Raw genomic sequence first — 25,836 nt, 5'->3', positions numbered from 1 at the left:
GGTATGGTTTTAAATCTCTTTGCTGATGTGCATAAGAATCTTTTGGCCACCACACACTTGAAAATTTAATTCAGAGTTCATACTCTTCCAAACTTTTGTGTTGAAACAGAGAGGAAAAGTGTAGTAGGAACTTCTAAACAGATCAACCAAAAGGATTTCATCCTCGACATGGGCAAGAGGATTGTCAAAGGACCCTAATTGTGCTGATTTCCTGTGCCCCTCCCATTGCAAAAACTTGAGATTTAAAATGTGAAATTCTAATTGCTATCCTTCAAGAATAAATAACAGATTCCTTGGCTTTCCATGGTGCTCTTTGGTACCCCTGACCTAGGCTACCATCTTTTACTTTTGCTGAAAGATCAGGTCACATGGTGGTGGTCACATGGAAAACCTAAGACACAGGCTGGTAGAGGGCTGCATTACTTCAGCATGAGAATGTTCTACTTTTAATTTTCATTCTGCCATCTTAGGGAGAGACACATGTTAACAACTTATGTTAAAGTCTCAGTTAAAAACAAACAAAAACAACAAAGCACAAAATGATTGCAGACTTTCTTTAGAGGGGCTCCTGATGTCATTCCGTTTCATTTTTTCTTGGTACCTTGCTCTAATACTCAAATCAAGAAATCCTGATTTGTAGCATTTTCTCATTTCTGTGGTATAAATACTCCCACCATGACCAATTACAGCTATCATGTCATACCACTGAGGGTGGTATTGGGACATGCACAGCTGTCTTTCCCAGAAGTTGATGCAACCTGGTTCTAGCATACCAATGCATATGATCAGAGTTGAGCCATACCAGAAGACTGGAGTCACCCCAGCTTAGGCTCCAGTCATGGTGGAGTTCCTGCTGTGCCCTGCCAAAATGCCTGACTCCCAAAATTGTGAACATAATAAAAGTTGTTCTTTTATGCCACGAAGTTTTTCTTTAAAAACAGCTTTATTGAGACATAATTCGCTCATTTAAAGCATACAGTTCAATGGCTTTTAGTATAGAGTTGTATATCCATCACCATAGTCAATTCTAAACCATTTTCATTACCCCCTCAATCCTATCCCCCTTAGTTGTCACTTCCCAATCTGCATCCCCCCCCCCCCCCCCCCCCCCCCCCCCCGCCCGGCCCTTTTCACATCCCAGGCAACCAATATTCTATTTTCTGTCTCTATAGATTTGCCTGTTTTGGGCATTTCATATAAATGGGATCATACAATGTGGTCTTTTGTGACTGGCTTCCTTCACTTAGCATAATGTTTTCCAGGTTAATCTACGTGGTAGCATTTATCAATACTTCATTCCTTTTTTATCAAATAATATTCTATTGCATGGAAATACCACATTTTATTTATCCATTTATCAGTTGATAACATTTGGGTTGTTTACCCTTTGTCTTAGTCCATTCAGGCTGCTATAACAAAAATATCATAGACTGGGTGGTTTAGACATGGACATTTATTTCTCACAGTTTTGGAGTCTGGGACGTCCAAGATCAAGGCCCTGGAAAATTTGGTATCTGGTAAGAGCCTGCTTCCTGGATCACAGCCTGCTCTCTTCTCACTGTGTCCTCACATAGCAGAAGGGGCAAGAGAGCTCTTTAGGGTCTCTTTTATGAGGCCCATTCATAATAGTCCCATTCATGATGGCTCCACCCTTATGACCTAATCACCTCCCAATGCCCCTCCCTCCTCCTTTACCCCCCTCCCCCCACCAATACCATCACCTTTGGGTGGGTTAGGATTTCAACATATGAACATTCAGTCTTTATCACACTTTCTGGCTATTATGAATAATGGTGCTATGAACACTTGTGTACAAGTTTTTTTGTGGACATATTTTCATTTCTCTTTGGTGTATACCTAGGAGCAGAATTGCTAGATCATATGGTAACTCTGTTTAACTGTTTGAGGAACTACCAGACTGTGTTCCAAAGTGGCTGCAGCATTTTACATTTCCATCAGCAGTGTATGAGGGTTCCAGTTTCTCTGCATCCTCATCAACACTTGTTATTATCTCTTTTTGATTATAGCCATCTTGGTGTGTATTAGTAGTATCTCATTGTGAATTTGATTTGTATTTCCCTGATAGCTAATGATGTTGAGCAATTTTTCATATGCTTATTTGTCATGTATATCTTCTCTGGAGAACTGTCTCTTCAGACCCTATGCTCATATTTTAATTAGGTTGTCTTTTTATTATTGAGTTGTAATAGTTTTTTATATATTCTAGATAAAAGTCTCTTATCAGATATACGACTTGCAAAAATTTTCTCCCATTCAGTAGGTTATCTTTTCACGTTTTGGATAGTGTCCTTTGAAGCACAAAAGTTTTTTTGATGAAGTCCAATTTATCTGATTTTTTTTCTTTTGTTGCTTGAGCTTTTGGTGTAATGTATAAGAAACTACTGACTAATCCAAGGCCAATGATTTATATCTATGTTTTCTTCTAAGAGTTTTATAGTTTTTGCTTTTATATTTAGGTTTTTGATCCATTTTAAGTTAATTTTTGTGGATGGTGTAAGAGGTTCAAATTCATTCTTTTGCATGTAGATATCTGATTGTCTCAGCAACATTTCTTGAAAAGATTACTATGATTTACAATTTAAAAAATTACTGTGAGTCCTTCAATTTTGTTCTTTCCAAAGACTGTTTTGGCTCTTCTGATTTCTTTGCATTTCCTTGTAAATCTTAGGATCAGCTTATCAATTTCTGCAAAGTCAGCTGGGATTCTGACAGTGATTGTGTTAAGTCTGTAGATCAATTTCAGGAGTACTGCTGTCTTAACAGTGTGTTCCAAACCATAAACATGGGATGTCTTTCCATTTATCTAGGTCCTCTAATTTCTTTCAACAATGTTTTGTAGTTTTCAGAGTATAAAATTTATTTTCCTAAATTTATTTCTAAGTATTTTATTCTTTTTGGTGCCATTGTAAATGGAATACTTTTCTTAATTTCATTTTTTATTTTCTCATTGCTACTGTATAGATATATGACAGATTTTTCTATGTTGATCTCGCATTCAGCAACCCTGCTGATATGCCAGTAAGTTTTAGAGCAATGGATAACTGGAACACCAATCATTCATTTATTCCTACAATTTCCACTTTAATCTCTTTCATATCCTATTCTTATTCCACTGCCTTTGTTTTAGTTCAGGACCTCTCCCCTACTGGCCTGGGTCATCCCCATAGCCTTCTAACAGAGCTTTCTGCTTCTCTTGAGCCCCTTGCAATTCCTCTTCCACACTGTTGCCAGAATGAGTTGTCTGGAACATAAATTTGCATGCAATTTACTTGCTTTGAATCACTGAATATTAACTCAGACTCAAGGATTTGAAATATTATTCTCAAAGCTCACAAAAACTTTTATTATCTGGCCCCTCATTATAACTCTCCTGTCACCTTCCATGGTGTACCTTTTGCTTCCTATCAGAATGCCTTCAGACACACTGGTTACTTTGCCCGGACTACCTTTCCTCAACTAGCTAACTCCTACCCATCTTCCTTCAACTTAGGATACTTCTGTGAATCTTTTCTTTATAGTCTCCTTTCCCACCATCTGTTTAGATGTTCTTTCTCTGTGAGCCCATAGAGTCCTATATTTCCTTACACTGAGCCTAACACTACGCTGAAGGTGGAAACCGTTTGAGGGCAGAGACCAAGTGATTGATTTTTGTATTCCAAACACTAGCACACCAGTAAATGGTGTACAAATCAAAGAGGAGAGGGTAAGAAATGAAAGCTTGGAATGGATTGGCTTAACTTCAGAATTCAGTCTCCAGACTCACTTTTGGGGGAAGAGGCATTAGTAAAGCTGCAATCGAATAGTAACAACTCTTGGGAGAAAAATAAAGGGAGGGGAGGAGAAAAAAATCACTTGATTCTCACAAATCTCTGACTGGGGCAAATTGTCTTGGGTAAATAGGTTTAAAATGTTGGAAGAGCTCATGAGTGGAAATCAAGATCTGTATGTAGGAGTCAAAAATGTGCTTGTGGGATACGATTACAGCTTTGCTGGTGCTTCAGAGAAATAACATTAAGTTCACTAAAAGTGCAGAAGAGGCCACAAACTGAAGGGAGTGATTCAGCAAATCCTGTTAGAAGGCAATGCATTTATTGATTAGTCTTCCAAACAAAGTTTTATAATGTTTCTATAAATACAGAAATTCAAAGCTTATAATCCACTAGCTGTTGTGTATTTATTGAGATCTTTAATATCTTAGGTATACAAATATGGGCAGGCCAGGCTACAGCGAAGGAGCTAAGCTTATTAAGGATTAAGGATTTAGCTCAGCTTCTGGCCCAGCCTTCAGAAATATAAAAAAGGTTTCAGTTGATACAAAATATTGTCTACCGTCTTTCCAAGCCTAATCTGACCTAGCTTTATCAAGATAATCTTGCTCTGTGGTGTCAAAGCAGAAGTTGTATATTATACTGAGGACTTATCACGGACCAGAGTTTATTATTTTGAGGTACTGAGCTGAAGTCAAACTCATTTCTCCTAATCCACACAAATAAAACCTACTTCACCTGATAATCTCTCTGAGCCTCAGTTTTCCTAAGTGTTTAAAACTCAGGGTCCCCTGATTTAGTCCAGTGCTCTTTCCCCTGTCACACTACTTGTGACTGTGCATTTGCTACGGAACAGCTTCCTTCTGAATCCTTAAAAGGAAAAACTCAAATTCCCCAGAACATAAGCAACTCTGTCTGGAATTAAAAGTTCAGCAATTTCATTTGAGACAGTTCAGGAAATGTATTTATTCTAGGCTAACCACACCCCTACAAAAGGAGTGCTTTTGGCATATAGCTTTATTTTGTGCGTTAGGAATGCAATCTGCCGTCATCGCGTAACCACTGTACCATGCCCATTTCACCAGGCCATGTTAGTTAAAATCTTATCTCAGGGAGAAGGTGAGGGGTGGGTATATTTTCAAGGCTATGATTTTACATAATTTATATATAAATTTTTTTTTAATACAAGATGATGGCATCGCAAACCCAAAGGAAATCTACAGTTTTGTTTTTGCGTATCATTTGTAATTAAAAATGTGACCTTTTCTTGAAGAGCCAAAAGCAGTCATTTAGAAAGAATGTTGCTGCAACAATTAAGGAAAGAAAAAGTGAAAAATGGATACTTAGAATTTGCCAAGCAGCCATTTACTTAGTACGATGCAGGACACAAGCTCTGAGGGCATGTGTAGTCTAGCAGACTTACAGTCTAAATTAAATACGAACAAGGATGTACATGGCATGTAGAAGAAAATCAAAAAGCAAAGTATTATAAAGCAAGCTGGAAAAAGTCAACTTTATTTTTAGCAAAAATTTGAACTATATTAGTTTCTTTAATGGAATATTCACCTCAGCTTCCAAAGGTATTAATGGCTGAACAAGATAGTCATTCTTGTTAACAGGCTCTATGTTGTACAGCAGATCTCCAGAACTTACTCATCTTGTAGAACTGTAACTTTACACCCATTGAACACAACTCCCCATTTCCCCTTCTTCCCATCCGCTGGCAATCACCAGTCTATTTTTTGCTTCTGTTAAGTTTGATTATTTTAGATACCTTATGTAAGTGGAATCATAACGTATTTGTCCTTCTGTGACTTATTTCACTTAGCATAATGTCTTCCTGGTCCATCCATGTAGTCACAAATGGTAGAATTTCCTTCTTTTCAAAGCTTGAAAAATATTCCAGTGTATGTATAAAACACATTTTCTTTATCTATCCATCTGCTGATGGACATTTGGGTTGTTTCCTTATCTTGGCTGTTGTAAATAATGCTGTATTGTGCACTTAAAATTCTGTTAAGAAGGCAGATCTCATGGTAGATGTTCTTGCCACACACATATACAAAAAGGAGACAAGGAACTTTGGAGGTGAGAGATATGTTTATTACTCTGATTGTAGTAATAGTACCACAGGTATATATCACCTGTGTATAGGTCCAAACTCATCAAATTTTACGCATTAAATATGTGCAGCTTTTGTATATCAATTATACTTGAATAAAGCCGTAAAAAACTAGAATAAATTTAAGATGACCTGGAAATGGTGTAATCAGAATTCTTTTGGGTCAAGCTCTTGTAAGGATAACTTCCCAGCATCTACCCATTAAACAGGTCATAATATGCAGGAAAGGGTGGAAAGAACACAAGAGAAAATGTCCTTGAAAGTTGTACCTCAATCCAGTTGATGCCACTATTCTCCAAAGACATCAGTGTGGATAATGAATTAATATATAAGTATGGATATCATATACTAATTTAGAAATAAAGTGATAGCCATGGTATACAAAACTCCCTATTAAACTTAATCATTACTTGAGTTTTCATTATAAAGGTCTGAGGGACCTATCAACACCAAGGCAAGTAGCTTCCCTCTTTTGCAGCTAGCCATCTCGTAAAAAGTAACGTGCACTACATAAAGAAAAACTTTAAAATGTTCAATATACTACCTTCTGCATTTGAGTATGAAATTGCTTAGATCTGGGTCTTCCTGAAAGTATATATAAGAACTAAAGCTTTCAAACTCTTTCCCAGTAGTCTGGTTTTAGAATCACAGTACATTTTGTAGTTTAGAACTCTTTGCGGACAGGGACTGTACCTAAACTATGTGCTTAACATCAACAAGCATATAGCAAGTAATCTGTTGATTATAAACAGCCTCACTCCCTGAGCCAGTTCACATCTTATTACCCACTGGGTATCTGGTAGCTCAAGGCCTCTTTAGCATCTGGAAACAATGACATGCAGTAAATAGAGAACTTTAGACAAAGCTTCAATCATACCCGTTAGCATTCATTGGGACATAAAACCACCTTCTTAATTTTCCAATAAAAGTTTAGGGAAACTTACTTGAAATATGACTTTTAAAGAGCTGTATAATCAGAACAACTAACAGGAGAAAAGAAATTTCTATTAGTCGAACTTAAAGAAAAAAAATTCCATAGATTCAGCTTTAATTTTGAAGCTCTGTTCTTCATACAAATTTAACACTTGTTAACAACTTATTTGTTGAATGTTGAACCAAATATGTTTCTTTTGTATCTTTAAACATTTTGCTTATAATAGTTGTATTCATATATTTCTCAACTCAGATCACTGCTAATAAATATTATTAGAATGTACTTCAGGAAGCTTTTCCTTCTATATAGTCAGCTGTTGATTTTTTCTTTAAAAAAAGATGGAAAAGACGGATCAAGAGATAAAAGTAGCAGACAAGAAACTCATACCACATGTGATACGACAAATGAGGGTATGCCAGCTGCTACAAGCGGCTCCTAGAAGCTGTGTATATTTTATAAATATCTTTTAATTAAGGTATTTGATTTCAAAGATATAAGGCAGTTCCTTAAATATCACAGTAGTCAACAGCTGAATTAACATTTTGAACAAAAGCACTAAGTTTTATGTCATTTAAACACAAAACTTATAACTGAGTCCTCCCATACCAATTTATATTTTCAAAGATTAGGTCCCATTACCCAATAAAGATCATAGAAAAAGAAAGTCATGTTATTTTCACTTAATTCAAATTACGAAAGTCTATCATTTGTCCAAAAAAATCTTAAGAAGATATATGGTATACTACTCTCAAACATTAGCTACCCTCTTGAAGATTACACCAAACACACGTCAACTATTATAATCACTGTAGCTCTCATTATTTCCAAACTTATGTCAGTATTTAAATAATTAATGAAATTTATAGAAAATAACTAGTTTAGATAATTTTACCAAAGTATAATTTCTAGTTATCACCAGAAACTTTTAAAGAAAACTTTTGCTATTTCATATTTTGAAGATTTGTAGGATGAAGTCATCACACATTAATCTAACTACATGGATCCTGACAAAGCAGAAATGATTAATTAAATTATTAGACAAAGGCAACAATAACATGGCCCTGAATCAATGCTATCAGGCATTCTTAAAAGCCTAACACGTTAGGTTTATTTTGTTTCAATTGCTATAGTCACCTTTAAAAACTAATTTTATCTTTAATTAAAAGGCTCAAAACCAAAAAATAAAAAATTTTTGAATACTTAAAAATTATTAATTACAAGGGTAATAACAATTTTCTGTTGATCTGTTTAGCTGTTAAATTGGCTTAATAAGTGTAAGTCAAAAAACAAAACTATACCAGGTTAAATCACCAATAATTTATGTGAAGAATAAAGTTTTATTGCTGTTCTCTAAAACAAACATTTAAATCGTTCTTTGTGAAAACAAGCCAATGTAAAGTGTGACCTTAGAGTTGATGAAGACTAAGGAATTTCGCCTAGTTAGTAGTGTAAAAACACTAATATGCTATAGAATGATCATTCAATAAAAGTCATTAGTGCACCCATTTGTAAGAAAACTGCCCTTCCTTTTCTCAACATAAAGATATAATAATCTTTATGGTTGATTATAGTATAGGATGAGAGAGTGATCCTAGGCATAGGACAATATTCATTTTTAATATATATGGGTATGTGTGTGTATGTACACACATATATAATTATTAGCCGTACCTACTTCTGTTACTATTATTCACCATTAGTTAACTTTTTCTAACACTGTGACTTTCCTCCAGGACAGAATGCAATAATTACTTTTTAATTATGGATATAGAATCTAAACGACAATTATTTAGGCAGAAAATTATTCAGTTAGAAGTATCCTGGGCCCAGCCCTGGGGTGGCCCTGTGGCCAAGTGGTTAAGTTCACACGCTCTGCTTCGGTGGCCCAGGGTTTCGCTGGTTCGCATCCTGGGTGCGGACATGGCACTGCTCGTCAGGCCATGCTGAGGCGGCGTCCCACATAGCACAACCAGAGGCACTCACAACAAGAATATACAACTATGTATGGGGGAGGCAGGCGCTTTGGGGAGAAGAAGAAGAAAAAAGATTGGCAACAGTTGTTAGCTCAGGTGTCAATCTTAAAAAAAAAAAAGAAGCACCTCATTAAATAGACTCGTTATAGAAAATGTTTTGAGAGTCAAGTTATTAGAAATTTATTTGGAAAGGGCTGAATCTTAAAAATCAAATCTTAGTTCTATCCCAACTCAATAGTCATAGTATTGCTCAATGTTATGTCAGTTTCATACATAAGGGCTGAACTATTATTTATTTAGAAAATTGTGTTATGGCTAGAGGAAATACACCACAGTATAAGTTGAAACTTTGTTCCCAAATATTTAGGATAATTGAAACAAATCTACATGATGTTTCTTTTCAAAATAGAGAAGTTATATTCCTTACAAGACCTCTCCCTAACATTAAAAGAAAAAGGTAATGATTAGCAATGGTCAAAGAAAACAGAATCCTTTAATAAGAATGCTTCAAAAGTAATTCTCAAATATTTTTTTCGGCTTCTTCCAAATTCCCCAAGTTATCAGTAACTGCTCAGAATATACAGCTTTAATAGGCAAAAACAGGGGCCAGCCTGGTGGCACAGTGGTTAAGTGCGCACACTATGCTTCAGTGGCCCAGGGTTTGCTGGTTTGGATCCCGGGTGCAGGCATGGCTTGGCAAGCCAATGCTATGGTAGGTGCCCCACATATAAAGTGGAGGAAGATGGGCATGGATGTTAGCTCAGGGCCAGTCTTCCTCAGCAAAAAGAGGAGGATTGGCAGCAGATGTTAGCTCAGGGCTAATCTTCCTCAAAAAAAAAAAAAAAAACGGTGAAAACATTTTTCAGTTACCTTCAAGCTTTTCTAGTGTTTGGAAAGTAGGAAACAATATACCAAATATCACTATGTAGAATATGAACCCATTTGCATTAAAAATATGCATACACATATAAGAAAATCCAGAAGAACACACACAGTGGGTCCTTTAGATGGATGAGATTATGGGTATTTAATTTTCTTCTATTATTCTATTTTCATAAATAAGAATGATCTACTTTCGTAATTTCAAAAAGGAACTTGTAGGGGCCGGCCCGGTGGTGCAGCAGTTAAGTTTGCACATTCTGGTTTGGAAGGCTGGGGTTCACCGGTTCAGATTGTCAAGCCATGCTGTGGCAGGCGTCCCACATGTAAAGTAGAGGAAGATGGGCACAGATGTTAGCTCAGGGCCACTCTTCTTCAGCAAAAAGAGGAGGATTGGCAGTAGTTAGCTCAGGGCCAGTCTTCCTCAGCAAAAAGAGGATTGGCAGTGGATGTTAGCTCAGGGCTGATCTTCCTCCAAAAAAATTTTTTTTAAATTTAATTTAAAAAAATTTTTTTAAAAAAGGAACTTATAGGAACAAAACACTATCTCACATGAGTCTCAATCATTTTAAGATCAAAGCAGAAGAGAAACATAAAACACCAAAGGGACACCCTCAATTCCAATAAAATTTATATATTTTACACATTACATGAAAATACCTTAATTTTGCGCTTTATAGATGGTCCTCACTTGCATGGATCTTGTATGGAACGTAGAAACCATACAATAGAAAAACAAATGTAACAAACTTTAAGAATCAAACACATTTTAGCTAAGGTTTTATTTTTGTTGTAGCATCAACATTTATAAACCAACTTCCTAAAACAAAGAAGTGAGAGAAGAAAACTGGATAGTATTCTAGAACTACTCATTTTTAGCTGCTATGCTATCACAAACAGCTTTAGATTACTAAATTATTTCTTCATACCATGCATGCCCAAAGATGCCACACCCTTGTATTTATTCATAAGAACTAAATGCCTGCTATTTGCCAGACTTTGTGCTAGATACTGGAGATGTGACAGAGAACATGGTCTCTGGCCACATGAAGCTATCAATTTAGCTAAGAAGACAAATAAGCAATTAGAAAACACTGATAAGTAGTGTTAAGAGAACAGGGTTGAGATGACAGTTATGGCAGAGACCTCTAACAGCCAAAGAGGCTTCAGAGGCAGCTTCCCAGAGGAACTCTTCTCACTGAAACCTGAAGGCTAAGAAAGTGATAACTGGGTGAACTTGTAAAGTGTGTTCAGGCAAATGAAGCCTTGCAGAGAAAGTCTACAGTTTTCCAGAAATTGAAACAAGTTCATTCTAGCTAGAGCATTGGGAGTGGAGGGGAGGAAGTGTTGTTGAGAGATTGTAAACCATACTGTTTAGACTCTCTCCTAAGAGGCCTTAAGGAGTGACATGGTAAGATTTGTGCTTTACAGACTATTATGGGGCAACATGTATGGAGAACAGGTTGTAGGGATGTAGGACCCGTGCCAGAGAGACCAGTCAGGAGGCTGCTGGAATAATATAGACTAAGGTAATGGCAGGAGACGTGGAGAGGGGTAGAAAGATGAGAAATTTAGGGGTTTGCACTAAAAAGATTTGATGAGTGACTTGGAGAGATGATTCACAGGTTTGTGGCTTAGTAATTGCTGCTATTAGGGCTATTCAACGAGACTGGAAACCCAGGACTCAGTAAGAACAGACTTTTTATCCCTGTGTGTGCAGGGGGAGAAGGGGTAAGGCCAGTGGAAGGGAGTGGAGGTGGAAGAAGGAGGTCAATTCTGGATATATTGAATTTAGGAGGTCTACAAGATATCCCGAATGGATGCTTCCAGTAGGTAACTGGATGTATCACTTGTGAGGGAAGAGTTACGTTTAGGGCAAGATATGTATTTGAGAATGATAAACATATAGTTCGATGTTTTCTCAACTTTTAAAAAATCCATGTCATGTGATCAACCAAAAGCAGCCTCCCTTTCACCCCTAAAATGAGAACAATTAATGTAGATGGTAAAGGAAGCCATGGGAATAAACAACATTTTTCAGGGAAATGGTAGATTGAGAAAGACCTTAAGACAAGACTTTGCAGAACATCACTGTCTAAGGGATAGGCAGAGGAGCCTTCAAAAGAGTTTGAGAGAGTTGGTTTCTCTCCTTTACTGACTTCTTATTATCTATTCTAAGTAGGGGAAAAGGAATTTGGATGGCAACTGGAAGAGATAAGCCTCTTCCAAATCTTTTGTAAGCTTTTTGTTGTTATTAGTGCCATCAAGTTGATTTCCTAGTGACCCTGGGTACAGCAAAGTAGGACCCTGCCGGGTCTTTTTGTGCTATCCTCTCACCTTCAGGCACTATATCAGACAATGCTCTGCTGCCATTCACAGGGTTTTCATGGCAAATTTTTTCACAAGTGGGTGGCCAGGTCCTTCTTCCTAGTTGGTCTTAACCTGGAAGCTCTGCTGACACCTGCCCACCATGGGTGACCCTGCTGGCATCTGAAATACCAGTGGCATAGTTTTCAGCATCACAGCAACATGCAGCCACCATGATATGACAACTGACAGATGGGTAGTGTGGTCCCGACAGGGAAGTGAACTCAGGCCATGTACCATGGAACCTTAACCACTAGACCAGCAGGGCTGGCTTTTGTAAGCTTTAGAACCTGTGTAAAAGAAAGCCATCAACCTTCACTTCTGTTGTTGTTGAGGCTAAGCTGTTACAGAGAGGAAATGGTGAGAACACTGCAGGGCGAGTGAGAGGTGGGGTAGGTCCCCATTCACCTGTTCAATTAATTTTATACAGAGGGCTAATGAAGTTTTCTTTCTTTTTTTAAAAATGAAAACAGAAAAGTAAACGGATGCTAACTCTGCTCCTGACTCCTGGAAGGTGAGGTCTAATTCCAATCCAGGCTCCATGTTGCAGGTTTGATTGATAAACACAATACAGTAATTCTGGAAGTAAGCAATTCTGACTACTCATCTATTCCAAAACTCCCATTACAACTCTTTCTTACCATAGAAAATACTTTGGATCAACTCATCTTAGCTTTGGTGTAAATCCATAGTGTCATAACAGTCTCAGTTGCGTCCAGGATGTTAAAAAAAAAAAGAATCCTGGTTTAAATCTGAATGAAAATATAGAATATGTAAAGCATAGAATTAACATTAGTTCATGTATATCTGGGGGCTGAATCTTTAGCTAGACTCCTGGCATCTTCCATCTGAAAACTTCGTAGTTCAGAGAATATTAATTTTGTATATCGAAACAGTACTAGATAACAAGCTTTGCTATGGAAAATACTGGCAGCTGTGGGGCTGCCCTTTCACAGAACTACTGTAGACAGTAACTATGTAATTTTGTGTTTTATGATTAATTATAGTCTATAAGGGAAAATACTGTTATATATACTATGTTTCATTTGTAGTTGTACTTAATTTTTACTGAAGTTTGATTTTAGCAGATACTAAGTCAATGATCTGACCCAGAGAAAATTATAATGACTACATTATTTTAAATAGTTTTAGTACAGCATTGGAAAAGGTACTTAGTATACTGGGCATATGATATACAGTATTTATTTTTATTGTTATACTTGGTGCTGTTATTGACTCAATCAAGCTATATTACAAACTAGAAGCATATAGTGTTTAGGGATGAACTTTTTACTCTATATTCCTGTCACAGAATCAAAAAGGAGGGGGAATAGTGTGTCATAAAGTTTTATGACAATTTTCAAGCTAGAATCAGAAATTAAGGGAAAAAGAATAAGATTGGAGTAAATACCTACCAATAAATGTTCACCAATACTATTTTCATCTGAAGTAATCCAGAAAATAAAATCTGTAACGAAAGATAAGTAGTAGTGCATCCAAACGGATCACTCCAGTTGAGTCAGCTGCTTGTGATTCTATTTTTTTTCTTTAAATAAACAAAGGCAACTGACATTACCATCTTATTCTTAAATACGAAGACAGATAACTGGGAATGACTGATGAAATATTAACTTAAATTTTGCTTTTTCAAACTCCTTGAATAACCACCAAATAAACATTTAAATATGATGTCTATTATCAGTATTTAATAGCTAATACTCATTACTCAAATCTGTTACCATTAATGTTAACTATATCAACAACTTGCCAAAGACAGAAATCTTCTAAGTTTGAGAAGACCACTATTTCAAAGGGCATAAATACAGCTTTGAACCCACACAACCATTTTTAAGATTAGGACATGACATGTACATGTCTGTTTAGGAGCATTAGGATTTAATTCCTCAATATCCCTTAGAGTTCAGTGCTGATATTAATGATTTCTCAAAACAGATATAGATATTTATATCTATATTCTCATATCTTAGGATTCATGTAAATAATCTGTGTCAATTACTTTTGAAATTACTGCCAAAAGATTAATTAAAAAAGCCATCTGATAATGCTTGCTTCCTAACTTTTAACCCTTATTCTGATCATGATGACTCATTACAAAATCCATTTACTTTATTCCTGGTAGAAACAAATTACTTGATTATAACCCTCTATCACTTCAATAAACTACCTGTTTCTAGACTTGCAAAGTCTGCAAAGCCCAGTACAAAAGACCTAAGAAGGTAGAAGAGGTAAAAAGGGCACGGAGACCTTAGGTAGTCCCTCAGTTCTGTACACTGCTTAGCAGCACAGCAACAAATGAGCAATGACAGACAGCAATTGTCCTAATCTAGGTCAATACAACAGCCAAAATACTTTGTAAACACTTTCTTTGGCTCCTTCTGGAGATCAACACTGTTCTGATCAAATAGCATGAGAAGAGCTTAATAGCAACAGAAGTGTTCAACAATATTTACTTATCTAACATCTTTTATCCAAGAATCTCAAAATCACCTAATACTCATAACTCAGTAACTGAGAGAGGTAGGAACTAAGGTAAACTGCAAAGGCCAAGAACAGAAATTAGGAGTGTGCTACTGAATAATTTTTGTGAGCTAAAGACTCTGCTGCCTTATATTCCTCTGAGTATATAAAATGGAGTGTTGTCTACTCTCATTCAACAAATCCAAACTTAGGCACAAGAACTCAGTGTTAACAGGATAGTACCTTTTCTTAGTATGTTTCATTTGTATTTATACTTAGCTTTTACTGAAGTTTGATTTATTGAAGTTTAATTTTTAGAAGATACTGTTTAGTCAATGATCTCAGAGAAAATTATAGTGACACAGTATTTTAGATATATTATTTTAATATATTATTTTGAAGATTAAAAGTCTACAATATCACATAAATTATTTGAGTTATCTTTCCATTTGAGGTGAAGGGTTTATGCTAAACTATACACACCATCTGCCTTGTGACCAAGAGCTGAATTTGTGAGATAGATAGCTAAGAGAAGGTGCAATCTGTAGCCATGAGTAGGTGCATGTATGTATAGAAGGATCGAACTCCTGTCCTTAGCCTCATTAGCACCAGGCTCCATGTTAACTGGTTCAAACTGCTAGATAAGACAGTGATAACTAAAAGAATAGGACAAAGGAAGGTTATATTTCATCATTGTCAGGTTTCACAGAGATGACACAGGTTTACGATTCAAATTCCCACCTCCTGAAAAACAACTTCTTAAATAACTCAACTCTCATATCACAAAAGTGCAGTAATCTGAAATTATTCTAATCTAAAGACTTAAAGAAAACAGCCAATTACTACAATTGATGTTTACTGTGAGGAATCCATAGCTATATGAAATATAGCTACACAAAAAGAGAACTCAATGAAAGAGAACATTTTTAAAGCAAGAAAGATGCTTGTTTGGGATTCACATCAGTAGTCACTGATTGGGTCAATGCTAAAGATTTACATTCAAGTGCTTGAAGGAGTACTGCATAGAAATTTGATTACCAAAAAATCTTTGCTCAGATGCCTCTTGGGTTCATTACAGTGAGATGATGTACGAACCAATAGTGGTATTTAAATCCCAATCACTTTCAAGATAGGTAAGATATACAGCTGTTAAGACATTCCAGAAGCGGGTTCACTGACACTAAAAGTGGTATTAAAAAAAAAAAAAGACCTCATTCTGCTGGCATTTCATACCAACCATTGGAGGAGGTAGTAATGTAAAGTGTTGGAATTTAAAATACAAGGTCAGCACTAACTGTAAACATTTCTAAAGCATTGCATGTAATTCTTTAAAACATATGTAGTGAAAAAGAATTAGAATTTATATAAAAATCAGAATTAAAAAAAGCAAAAAATAGAAATATTTAGTGAATTTACTCAAATGAAGGAAGCTTAAAGGATACAGAACTGAAAATATTAGAAATCTATGTACAATAAAAAGTGAATATAAATTAGCCAACTCCATGAACATTTCCACTTAAGCATTCATACAAATACATATTCACCTTTCTCTTTTATATAGGAATAACACATACACACATGACATGATGATTCTGGCAAAAAAAATCAGAGATGCTAAAAATATTGTCAAGTTTTAAAAATGGTGTGGAATAAGTTTTAACAACAACATTCTACATGAATGAAAACCCCTGATTTAATTCCATGATTTTATCATGCCAGAGCATGGTTGGTTTTAGTTTTTTTAAAACAGATATTGGTATCATACACATTGGCTTATTAATAATTAAGGCATTTTGTATACACAGTATCTCAGTGTGGACAAAAAACTTTTAGTATTGATTATTTGCTATGATCTTTTAAGCTTTCAAAGTCTTTTCAACATAAGAAAATAGCTGCACACATTTAAGTGTTCTCTTATAAAACACAGTCTTTAAAAAAGTAGTGATGATTGGTCTTTGTGGTTCCTAGTAATAAGTCTTGTCTTATTTTTTTCATATAGTATAAATTATATTCTTACGCAGGACTGCATTAAGACCCAGTAGTTTTTAAACAATGTTACCAAATAACCATATAAATCCCAAATGCAGCAAAGGCGAACAATCTTCATAGTGCACTTTCACCTCACTGAAGTTGAAGCTGCTCCTTTTGGATATTTTTCCACTTCAATGTGAAGTAGATGGTTAGGATTTCTTTAGTGGTTTCATTATGTGGCTTTTAAAAAAAATGGTTTTGACTTCTTCCACAGTTCACAGTTCTCAGATAAGACATTTTTTGGGAAATCATATAGTCCAGGGATGTTGTGAATAACCACATGCTCTAGAGTAGATGAAGTTTCTCAATGCAACTGTAATAAATAAGCATCTACATCCTTAGAGAACAAAACAAAAACACTTCATTAGTAAGTACAGTAAATACACATATACAGAACCCATTTTCTTCTCCCGTTTCGTCACTTGATTTGCCTTAGTTTCCCTTTGTGATCTTTTGAGGGTAAAAGATGTATCTTACTCAACTTTTTATCTGCATTTGTTTAGCACAGGGCCTGGCACACAGCATGTGCTCTACAAATGTTTGCTAAGGGCTGAGTGAATGATCTGGTTCCTATGATGAAGCAATTCTGCTTTTATAGTTAAGCAAGATCATTAAATCATTCACGACAATTCGTCCAGTGCTATATAAACTCAAGCCCAGCTTGATGATAGCCTCTCTCTCTGATTTCTACCCTCAAGAAAATTACAATTGAGGGTTTAATATTATAAAAGAGGTTTTATCGTAGCTTAAGGAGCTTCATAGAACTTTTAATCACTCAATATTATCTTCAGTAATAAATATAGTATCTTAAGGTCATGTTCACAATCAAGCTTCTCGCTTTATACAAAATTACAATTGAGAGCAAATTTCAAAGGAAACAATAATTTTTCAGGTCTACTACCAAGAATACAAGGCCCCTCCAGAACAAGGTGATCTATCATGTATGCTCTAAGAGTACTCCATTTTCTACCAACCTTTACTTCATTTTCTCCCCATTATCAAAAGAACACCAACAACAAAACTTCTGGGAAATTGATTTCTGTTTATAAGATTTTCATTATTAAGAATTCTACAGAGTAAAATTATACTCAGTGGTAACACAGTTGCTTGATATATCATTTTGCTTCTTTTACTGAAGGAATCCAAGAAGACTTTTACAAGTAAGTCCATGACAAAAATCCTCTTATTTAGAATATTATATTTTTTAAACCAAAGAATGTTTTTATATTTCTGGCTAATACCCATTTATGATGGTAGAATGCCCAGTAAAAGGGTGGAAATATTTCTTAACAATGACTTTTTTCTGCAATTATATTTTAACTACCAATGTTTTCTGGAGTTTAAATATTAAAATTCAGAATTCCTTTAAGAGACAAGCAAATCAATAAAGACCACCGTCAAACTCATACTGTAATCTGAACAGTTTACTTTCCCAAAAAGCCTAACATTAGCAAAAGCCAAGTAAAAATGAATACCCTCAAACCATTTGATTGTATTCCTCACCTCTTGCTTCCTGAGTGACACTGTGTTTTCAGCTGCCTTCCTTACCGGATTTCTTAACGTTTTTTCAAATATTTTTCTCTAATTGGAACTAGGTCATTAAATATCTTCTAGCACATTATTTCTGTGGCTGTATCTGAAATGCACTTGATGGCTAATTCCTGTGTTCCCTGCCACATTCATACCCAGAGGACCTTAAGCATTTGCAAATATGAAATTGACTTTACCTTATCAGAGTAGTACTGAATTACTTTGTCTAGAGATTTCAAAGAATTCACTTTTAAATGCATAATACTAATACATTATTTCTATTTTTTAATTAAGCTTTCATATAGACTTTAAGCTTAAATTTTTAAGCTTAAATATAGATTACCTTAGCTATATTACCAGTATATCCTGGAACCAAAGTAAGATGGTGTTCCTGTTCCCACAATCCACTTAACTGTTGTTTTAAAATCTGAATATTTCTAGGAGAAAAAAAGAAGAAAAGTTACAACACAAATATAGTATGATATGGACTTTGGTAGTAAATACACTTAATGAAAACAGTGTTAAATTTTTCAAGTATTTATCAGGAGAAAATTATACTATTTGAAGTCAAGCAACTCTTTAAAATAGTACATGCCAATTATGGAAATTAATGGTTACTTCGTTGTTAAACCAGGTAAGAAAACTAGGCATTTGGAGCATTTGGACAACCTGTTCCTGGGTATGAAGTGGGAAATTTTGAAAGCCTAGAAAGAAAATTATGAACTTTAGGAAGACTATTAGGAGATTTTTTTTGTAGCTTCATGATAATCTAACTCATTTGGTAGAATAGCCACACATTTTCACATCAAGACAAAGTCAAATTATGATTATAATACAGTTTTTAGAATTGTAATCATGCACACTGGACTCTCAGGTTAACGTCTACGTAGCCAAAGGACCCTGCAGGACGCCTCCATTCTGTGCCTCAATACTTATCCCACTCAAGCCCATGTCTTTTTCTCTCCCTTACTCATTATAACTGACATGAGGGTTAAGAGAAGGCTGTACTTCTCCCTTCTAAAGTGAAGGGCAGGGTTCTACTAGGAGAAGAGATACAGGGGGTTACTGGGCTCTGGAATTCAACTTCCATGCACAATTTTCACATGCGAACAGTGTCCCAATTTAACATTTCTCTGAAAAATGAAGAGAATAAATATTATATACTGACAATCTTGGAATAAAATTATCACCTAGTTTAATCAAGCTGCTTTTCTAAAAAAGATTTTAGGAGCATGAATTTATCTTTAAAAGTATACTTACCCATCATTTCTAATTTCTGTTTTGGATGACAGTTCTGACCACCACCTTTTTATGACTGCTTGAAGCCAGTTTAAACCAACTATTATGTACCTGAAAGGACAGTTTGTTAGAAAATTCAAGTGTTTTCAGCTTTACAAAAGATGGTATCCATGCTCTCAAAAAACACATACACACATTGATTTTTCCCCCTTTTAAAAATTTGTTTACTTTCACAACACTGTATTTTATGTAACTTGTTTATAGATGCTTTTGTAATTGTTCTTTAGTCATTTTATATTCTTTTCCTAATTGGACTATAAGCAACTTGAAAACAGAAACCACGTACATCTTATGGAGCTCAATCAATTACAATGCATGCACAAGGCGCAAAATCAAGGATGCTGAAAGAGAAAAGTGAACGAGATTCAGACTAGCACTTACTCTTCAAATTTGCTTTTAAGTAGTGACTTTACTAGAGGCAACAAGTCCACACAGCAGCCAAGTGAGATGTATTGTTTTTCTTCTTGTAAACTAAAACAAAGAAATACTCAGTAATAAAAATATGAACAGGCCATAATTTTTCCTTTTTTAAACTAATTTTTTTCTTAAAGATATTCTTTTTACCTATTGGTGAGAACAGGAAGGCAATCCACCACGACTCCAAGGTCTTCTATCCTGTGGGTACAAAAAGGATAGCCTTGCTTAGAGAGCAGATTCCTTATTTACTTTCATGTGATAACTTTCACACTGCTTTTGAGAAATTCACTCATTCAACAAATAATCCGAGTGTCTATGATGAGCCAGGTGCTGAGGATACAGCAGTCAACAGATAGAGGGCTTGCACTCCAGTGTGTATGTGAGTGTGGGAGGGGGCAGGAGAAGGCAGAGACGGACAAGAAACAAACAAGTAAAATACATAGAGCACACTGATGGCAGTAAGTGCTATGGAGAAAAATAAAACAGGAAAGAGAGATAGGGAGTGAAGAAATATGTATTTTTAAATAAGGTGGTCAAGGAAGGCCTCACTAAGGTAACATCTAACTAAGGTAAGAGACTTGAATACAGTGAGGAGGGTAATTCTCAGGATTTTCATTCAAAGGAGATTTTTAAAAGGTTAGTCTCCCATACCAGTATCTCTTAGTTTAATGGATAAGAATCTTAGAGAAGGTAACCGCTTTGTTCAGTCTGATAGAACAGATGGTTTTCTGTATTTTGGTTACTCTTAGACTGATGATGAAGGTAAGTTAAACCATAGTGTCTCTATTGAAGCTAAATATAGAAGTTTAAAATTTTAGCCAGTAAAGAAGAGGCGCTTCTAGATTAACACATTTGAAATTACTTTTTTAAAAAAATTTTCTTTTCTTTATTTCTTTGTTGAGGAAGATTGGCCCTGAGCTAACATCTGTGCTAATCTTCCTCTATTTTGTATGTGGGATGCTGCCACAGCATGGATTGACAAGTGGTGTGTAGATTCACACCCAGGATCTGAACCCCCAAACCCTGGGCTGCCGAAGCAGAGCATGCAAACTTAACCACTATGTCACTGGGCCGGCCCACTGAAAATTACTTTTACTGAACAAAAAGCATAAAAGGTCACACTTACCTTACCAAATAAGCTACAAGTTCACTTATACTTCTCTTTCTCCAGAAAGTTAAAGCTACATTCAATCTCAAATTCCTACTGAACAAAACTTGTGCCATTGTTTCATGGTCCTGAGAAACCTGAAAGGCAGACATCTAATTTATTATAAAGCACATTGAAATGTGATATGAAGCTATTTTTTCCAAATAAATTATTCCGGTAGATATATTTTAAAATTATGCAAAGATGACTCCTTTTACTGACCCAGAAAAAGAATATTGCAATTGAACATAGTAAACAAAATGATCTGAATAAATTAGGGCCTGTTTATATTTTACCAATACTTTTTATTTGCTACCATTTTTCTTCTAAATTTCAATAATTTGTAAAACAAATTATTTTTAGCTCACCTACAAACCTAGGATTCAATTTGTAATGTGGATTAAAGGAAAAGGTAAACATGTAGGCTAGTTATTACCAACTGAATAGCATAAGAAGGGAACCATAAAACCTCAGTTCTGTGACAAGTATTTAAATTCATTCATTCATTTTTTTCTATATAATAAAGTAATATATTCATGTTGTAAGAAGTTTAAATAATTTAGAACTGTATAAAATAAAAAGTGAATACTCTCTACCTCCCCACAAAAACATCTAATATCACGTCCTAGAAGTAATCAGAGTTAACAGATTAGTATATATCTTTCCAAACCATTTTCTAGACAAAGACAAATTAGGTACATAAAAAATTAAAATCTTATAATACTACATTTTTGAAAATCTTGCTTTTTCACATATATATGAAGATTTTTCAGTATCATAACATAGAACCACCTCATTTAAAAAAAACACTTATATATTCTCCAGTCTTTATGTACCATAATTTATTTAGAGTTATTCTGGTTTTTCCCTATTAAAACTATGCATCAATGAACATCCTATTTATGCAAATATGTGCACTTGTACAAATACTTCTGTAGGATTAATTTTAGGATTGGAACAGCTACATGAAAGGTTACAGATATCTGAACTTTGACAAAATAATGTGGTATCACTTTTAGATTTAGGTTTTTAGAGCAGGCACTAGTCAATCAGGAAAAAAGGTCTGAAACAACAACAGAGCAATCAATAAATCTATTAGTTAAGTGCAAGGTTAAGGAAGGTTTGCAAAAAGTAGTGAAAATGAGAGAGCAAAGGAAATGTCTCACTGTGACACTAATTCAAATGCACAACTGAAATCTTTTTTTTAAAGGCATTTACACTCAGGATGTTTATTCCCTCAGTTCAACTGAAGAACCAACCTAGGCCACAATGTAGACCAGATTTCTGGATTATAAGCCACATGTTCTTTCCTTCAGGGTATGTAGCTTCTATGATTATCTCATCAGTGTTGGCCTCATCACTTCTATAACTATGTGAAACCAGGATTGGTGTGTTTTTTGCCCACCAATCTTTATCTCCTCAGAGCCTGCAGAATGCATTACACAAGAGGAAACCCTCAATACGTATCTGTGAATGAATTAGTATGACAGTGATTCTCTTTTACCTTTGTTACCACTCTCCAGGGCCCATTATAATTCACTATTAAATCAAATTCTCCTTACTTCCTCTTTTCTCAGATACGACACACACTTCCTTCACTTCTCCTAACATTGTTAACTTTCTATTACTCCAGGACCTAATTTTTACAATAATATTTCACTAGTAAAAAGAATATTTTTTTGCATCATTTCATTACGGTTTAATTAATAACGCTTTATTTTCTACCTTTCTTTACCCTAAATATGATGCTTATCTTCATTCACCTATACAGACTTATGACCATTTTACTTTAAATAGATTTTTTTCTGCTTATACACCACAGAAGATGCTTTTTAAGCTATCATGCCAGAGAGAAACAATACTAAGTTAACCAAATCATAGTTATAAAAATTAAGGTACATTCAAGCAATGCAATGTTACATGTATCTATTAAAAAACTGTAGCAGCATTATTTAATCACATGGGAAAATATCCAAATTTATTAAACATAAACATCAAGTTATTAAACAATATATACAGTATGAAGAGAAAAGAGATCTCAAAAACTTAATACTGTTATTTCCAAACGTTGAGATTATGGATAATTTTTTCCTTTGGGTTTATTTACTACAACATATACAGTAAACATGTAATAATAATTTTTATTATAAACTCGTGTGTTTATAAATTTTATCAAATCATTCCTTCAAAAGACCAATTTTTTTTAAATGACTATTTTGAGGTAAAATTTACATACCATAAAATGCATCCATTGAAAATACATCATTCAATAATTTTAAATAAACTTATACAGTTGTGCAACCATCACCACAATCCAGTTTTAGAGAATTTCTGTCACCCAAAAAAATTCCCTTGGGCCTATTCAAACAAGTAATTTTGTCTGAGCCAGAAGAGCAGCACACCTTAGCAGGTCTGCCTGAACAAAGCTTCCACAGGGCAGCAAAATGTGCCTGCATGACTGGCTTTGGTGGTCCACTTTTTAGGCAAGATTTCTTTTCCCTTCCTTTAAATCTCTACTGGCCCATTTGCCATTCTGGATATATACAGCAGCTTGTCAATCATTTCATTCCATTTCAGACATCATTGACTTAGAGAAATGGAATAAACTGCTGATTCAAATTTGGTTAATATAGAAAAATTGTACTGGGAGTTAAAATCATTCAAGTAAGTCTGAAATCAATGGGTGGCGAATTAGTCTGCTAGCAGAATGTGGCAAAAAAACACAAAAAACCCCAATAGTGTAACAGGAATAAAGTTAAGCTTATATAAATGACTTACCTCAGAAAAAAACCCACCATATTTTGATGATGGGCTTTCTGTCTGTGAAGAACTAGAATCACTGGAGTTAACCAAATATGTTCGGCTATCATGGCGTAATTTTTCAGGCAGGTGGCCTGCACAAGCCAGTTCGTTTTCTTTATTTGCCATGTCACAGCCCCCACTTCTAGGGGACTGTTTTTTTCTGTAACAAGTATTTGGAGAAGAATGATGAACTTTCTTTCTATGATAGATCACCTTACGTAGTTTATCTGGGCTTTTCACAGCTTGTCCAACTGTTCTGTAAAAACAATTGATTTTCTTAAATGAAAAAGAAGCACATGAAAACCTTTAGAAGTTTTTAAGAGAAAGATTTAATACGTAACATTTTGTGATCACAATCCACTAAAATTAGAAGTAAATAGAATTAAAAAATTCTTAACTCTTAGATCGAAGAGAAAAATTACAAACCATCTGGAAAGCAATGAAAGGATGATACTTTATACCAAATGAAAATGAAAAGAAGCATAACATGCTTTTAAAGTGAAATATTACAGGCCATTTTGGGAGTAAGAAAATTATAAAAATTTCTAGTCACCTAATCTTTTTCTAACAAGTTGACACAATAATTATGTAAGTTTGAATATCTTAAAGTTTATTTTGATTAAGTTGAAGTATATTTAATTTTGTTTGAATCAGATAAACCACAATAGGGCAAACCTCATGGTTTCGTATGGTGGTTCTCAAATGTTTTGGCCTCAGGATGCTTTGCACTCAAATATTCTTGAGGTTTCAAAATAATTGTTTTATGAAGGCAATATTTATTGATATTTACAACAGAAAGTAAAACTGAGGAAATTTGTTAATTCATTAAAAAAAGACTCATTACATATTAATATAGAATATTTTACCCAAAAAAGTCCTATATTAAAAGAAGTCCTATATATATAGTGAGAAGAATGGTACTGTTTTACATTTTTGCAAAATCTCTAATATCTGGTTTAACAGAAGACTCCTGGATTTGCACATCTGCTTCTGCATTCAGTCTATTGTGATATCAAATATCATGGAGCCTCTGGAAAACTCTACTGTACACTTGTAATAGAGGGAAAACGAAGAAGGTGAATATGTCTTAGTATTATTGTGAATATAGTTTTGACCTCACAATCTCCCTTTTCAGGCTTCAGGGACCTCCAGGGTCCTCAGATCACACTTGGAGAACCAGTAGCTTAGTAGAAAGTGCCTTTAGAGTTTGGCAGGTCTGAGAATAAATGCCATTTTTACCATTTTCTGGGTGTATGACCCTGAACAAATCAGTTAACTTCTCTGATCTTCAGTTTTTCTCATCAACTGTTAGGGTAATGCTATCTACTAGTAGGACCATTTTAAGGAGTAGAGATAATACTGATGTGTTTAGCACAGTGCCTGGAACAAAGGAGCTGTTTGACAATATATTAATTATTATTATAATAACAGAGAATATTTATTTTTTATCTATTTTCACTCTTACCCAGTTTTCAATATTTGCTGCTTCCCATAAACTTTAAAGAAGCTCTTACCTATTTATATAAGCAGCCAAGTGTTTTGGAGATTTCTTAACCTGAAAAATAAAAATAGTTACTTGTAGCACACTTAAGTTCCTTAATGAGGCTATGTAAACTTCGTGATTGTTACCAATAAATCTGAAATTCAACTGTTAAATTTTTCAGATTAAAGCTTTTTCTGTTCTAAGACTGTAGTCTCAACCATTTGCTACAACAACATTGTATGCAGGCATTTTTGACAAAGCAACATATCCATCTATTTTCCATACCACTAGTCACATATTATATTTACAAGGTGCTTAATAAGTGAGTTGAGTTTTATGGTTTTTAAAGAAACTATATCAGTGCTAATGAGCCTTGCAACAGTGAACAGTGAACAAAAAGCATTTCTGAGATTCCTCTTTAATATTAAACCAAAACATTCAAATTATATCATATCAAAACAGTACACTGGCCAAAAAGTTTTTAGAGCTTTCAGAATATAAAGTTTTCAATATTTCATTAATTCTACTTAATTCTGAGACATTAAGCAGACTCATCACTCTCTCATTGTTTATTATGGTTTAACTA

The 25,836-nt window shown here is 34.8% G+C and overlaps 1 protein-coding gene across 1 annotated transcript in view; it reads right to left on the bottom strand.

The window, feature by feature from the left end:
* Window positions 1-14,908: 14,908 nt before the first annotated feature.
* KATNBL1 (katanin regulatory subunit B1 like 1) overlaps window positions 14,909-25,836 on the bottom strand; it is a 45,179-nt gene continuing 34,251 nt past the window's right edge. Inside the window, exons 3-10 of the mRNA XM_046654427.1 lie at window positions 25,282-25,322; window positions 23,744-24,023; window positions 20,945-21,063; window positions 19,966-20,016; window positions 19,783-19,872; window positions 19,363-19,452; window positions 18,446-18,539; window positions 14,909-16,909 (exon numbers count right to left, since the gene is read on the bottom strand). Coding sequence (XP_046510383.1) covers window positions 16,877-16,909; window positions 18,446-18,539; window positions 19,363-19,452; window positions 19,783-19,872; window positions 19,966-20,016; window positions 20,945-21,063; window positions 23,744-24,023; window positions 25,282-25,322 — 798 coding nt within the window. The 3' untranslated portion in view covers window positions 14,909-16,876. The remainder of the gene's footprint in view (window positions 16,910-18,445; window positions 18,540-19,362; window positions 19,453-19,782; window positions 19,873-19,965; window positions 20,017-20,944; window positions 21,064-23,743; window positions 24,024-25,281; window positions 25,323-25,836) is intronic.

Source organism: Equus quagga, chromosome 2 (genome assembly GCF_021613505.1).
Source record: "Equus quagga isolate Etosha38 chromosome 2, UCLA_HA_Equagga_1.0, whole genome shotgun sequence".
NCBI classification, from domain to species: Eukaryota; Metazoa; Chordata; class Mammalia; order Perissodactyla; family Equidae; genus Equus; species Equus quagga.
Note: the sequence above shows the minus strand (reverse complement) of the source record. Positions and strands in the feature narration are given on the sequence as shown.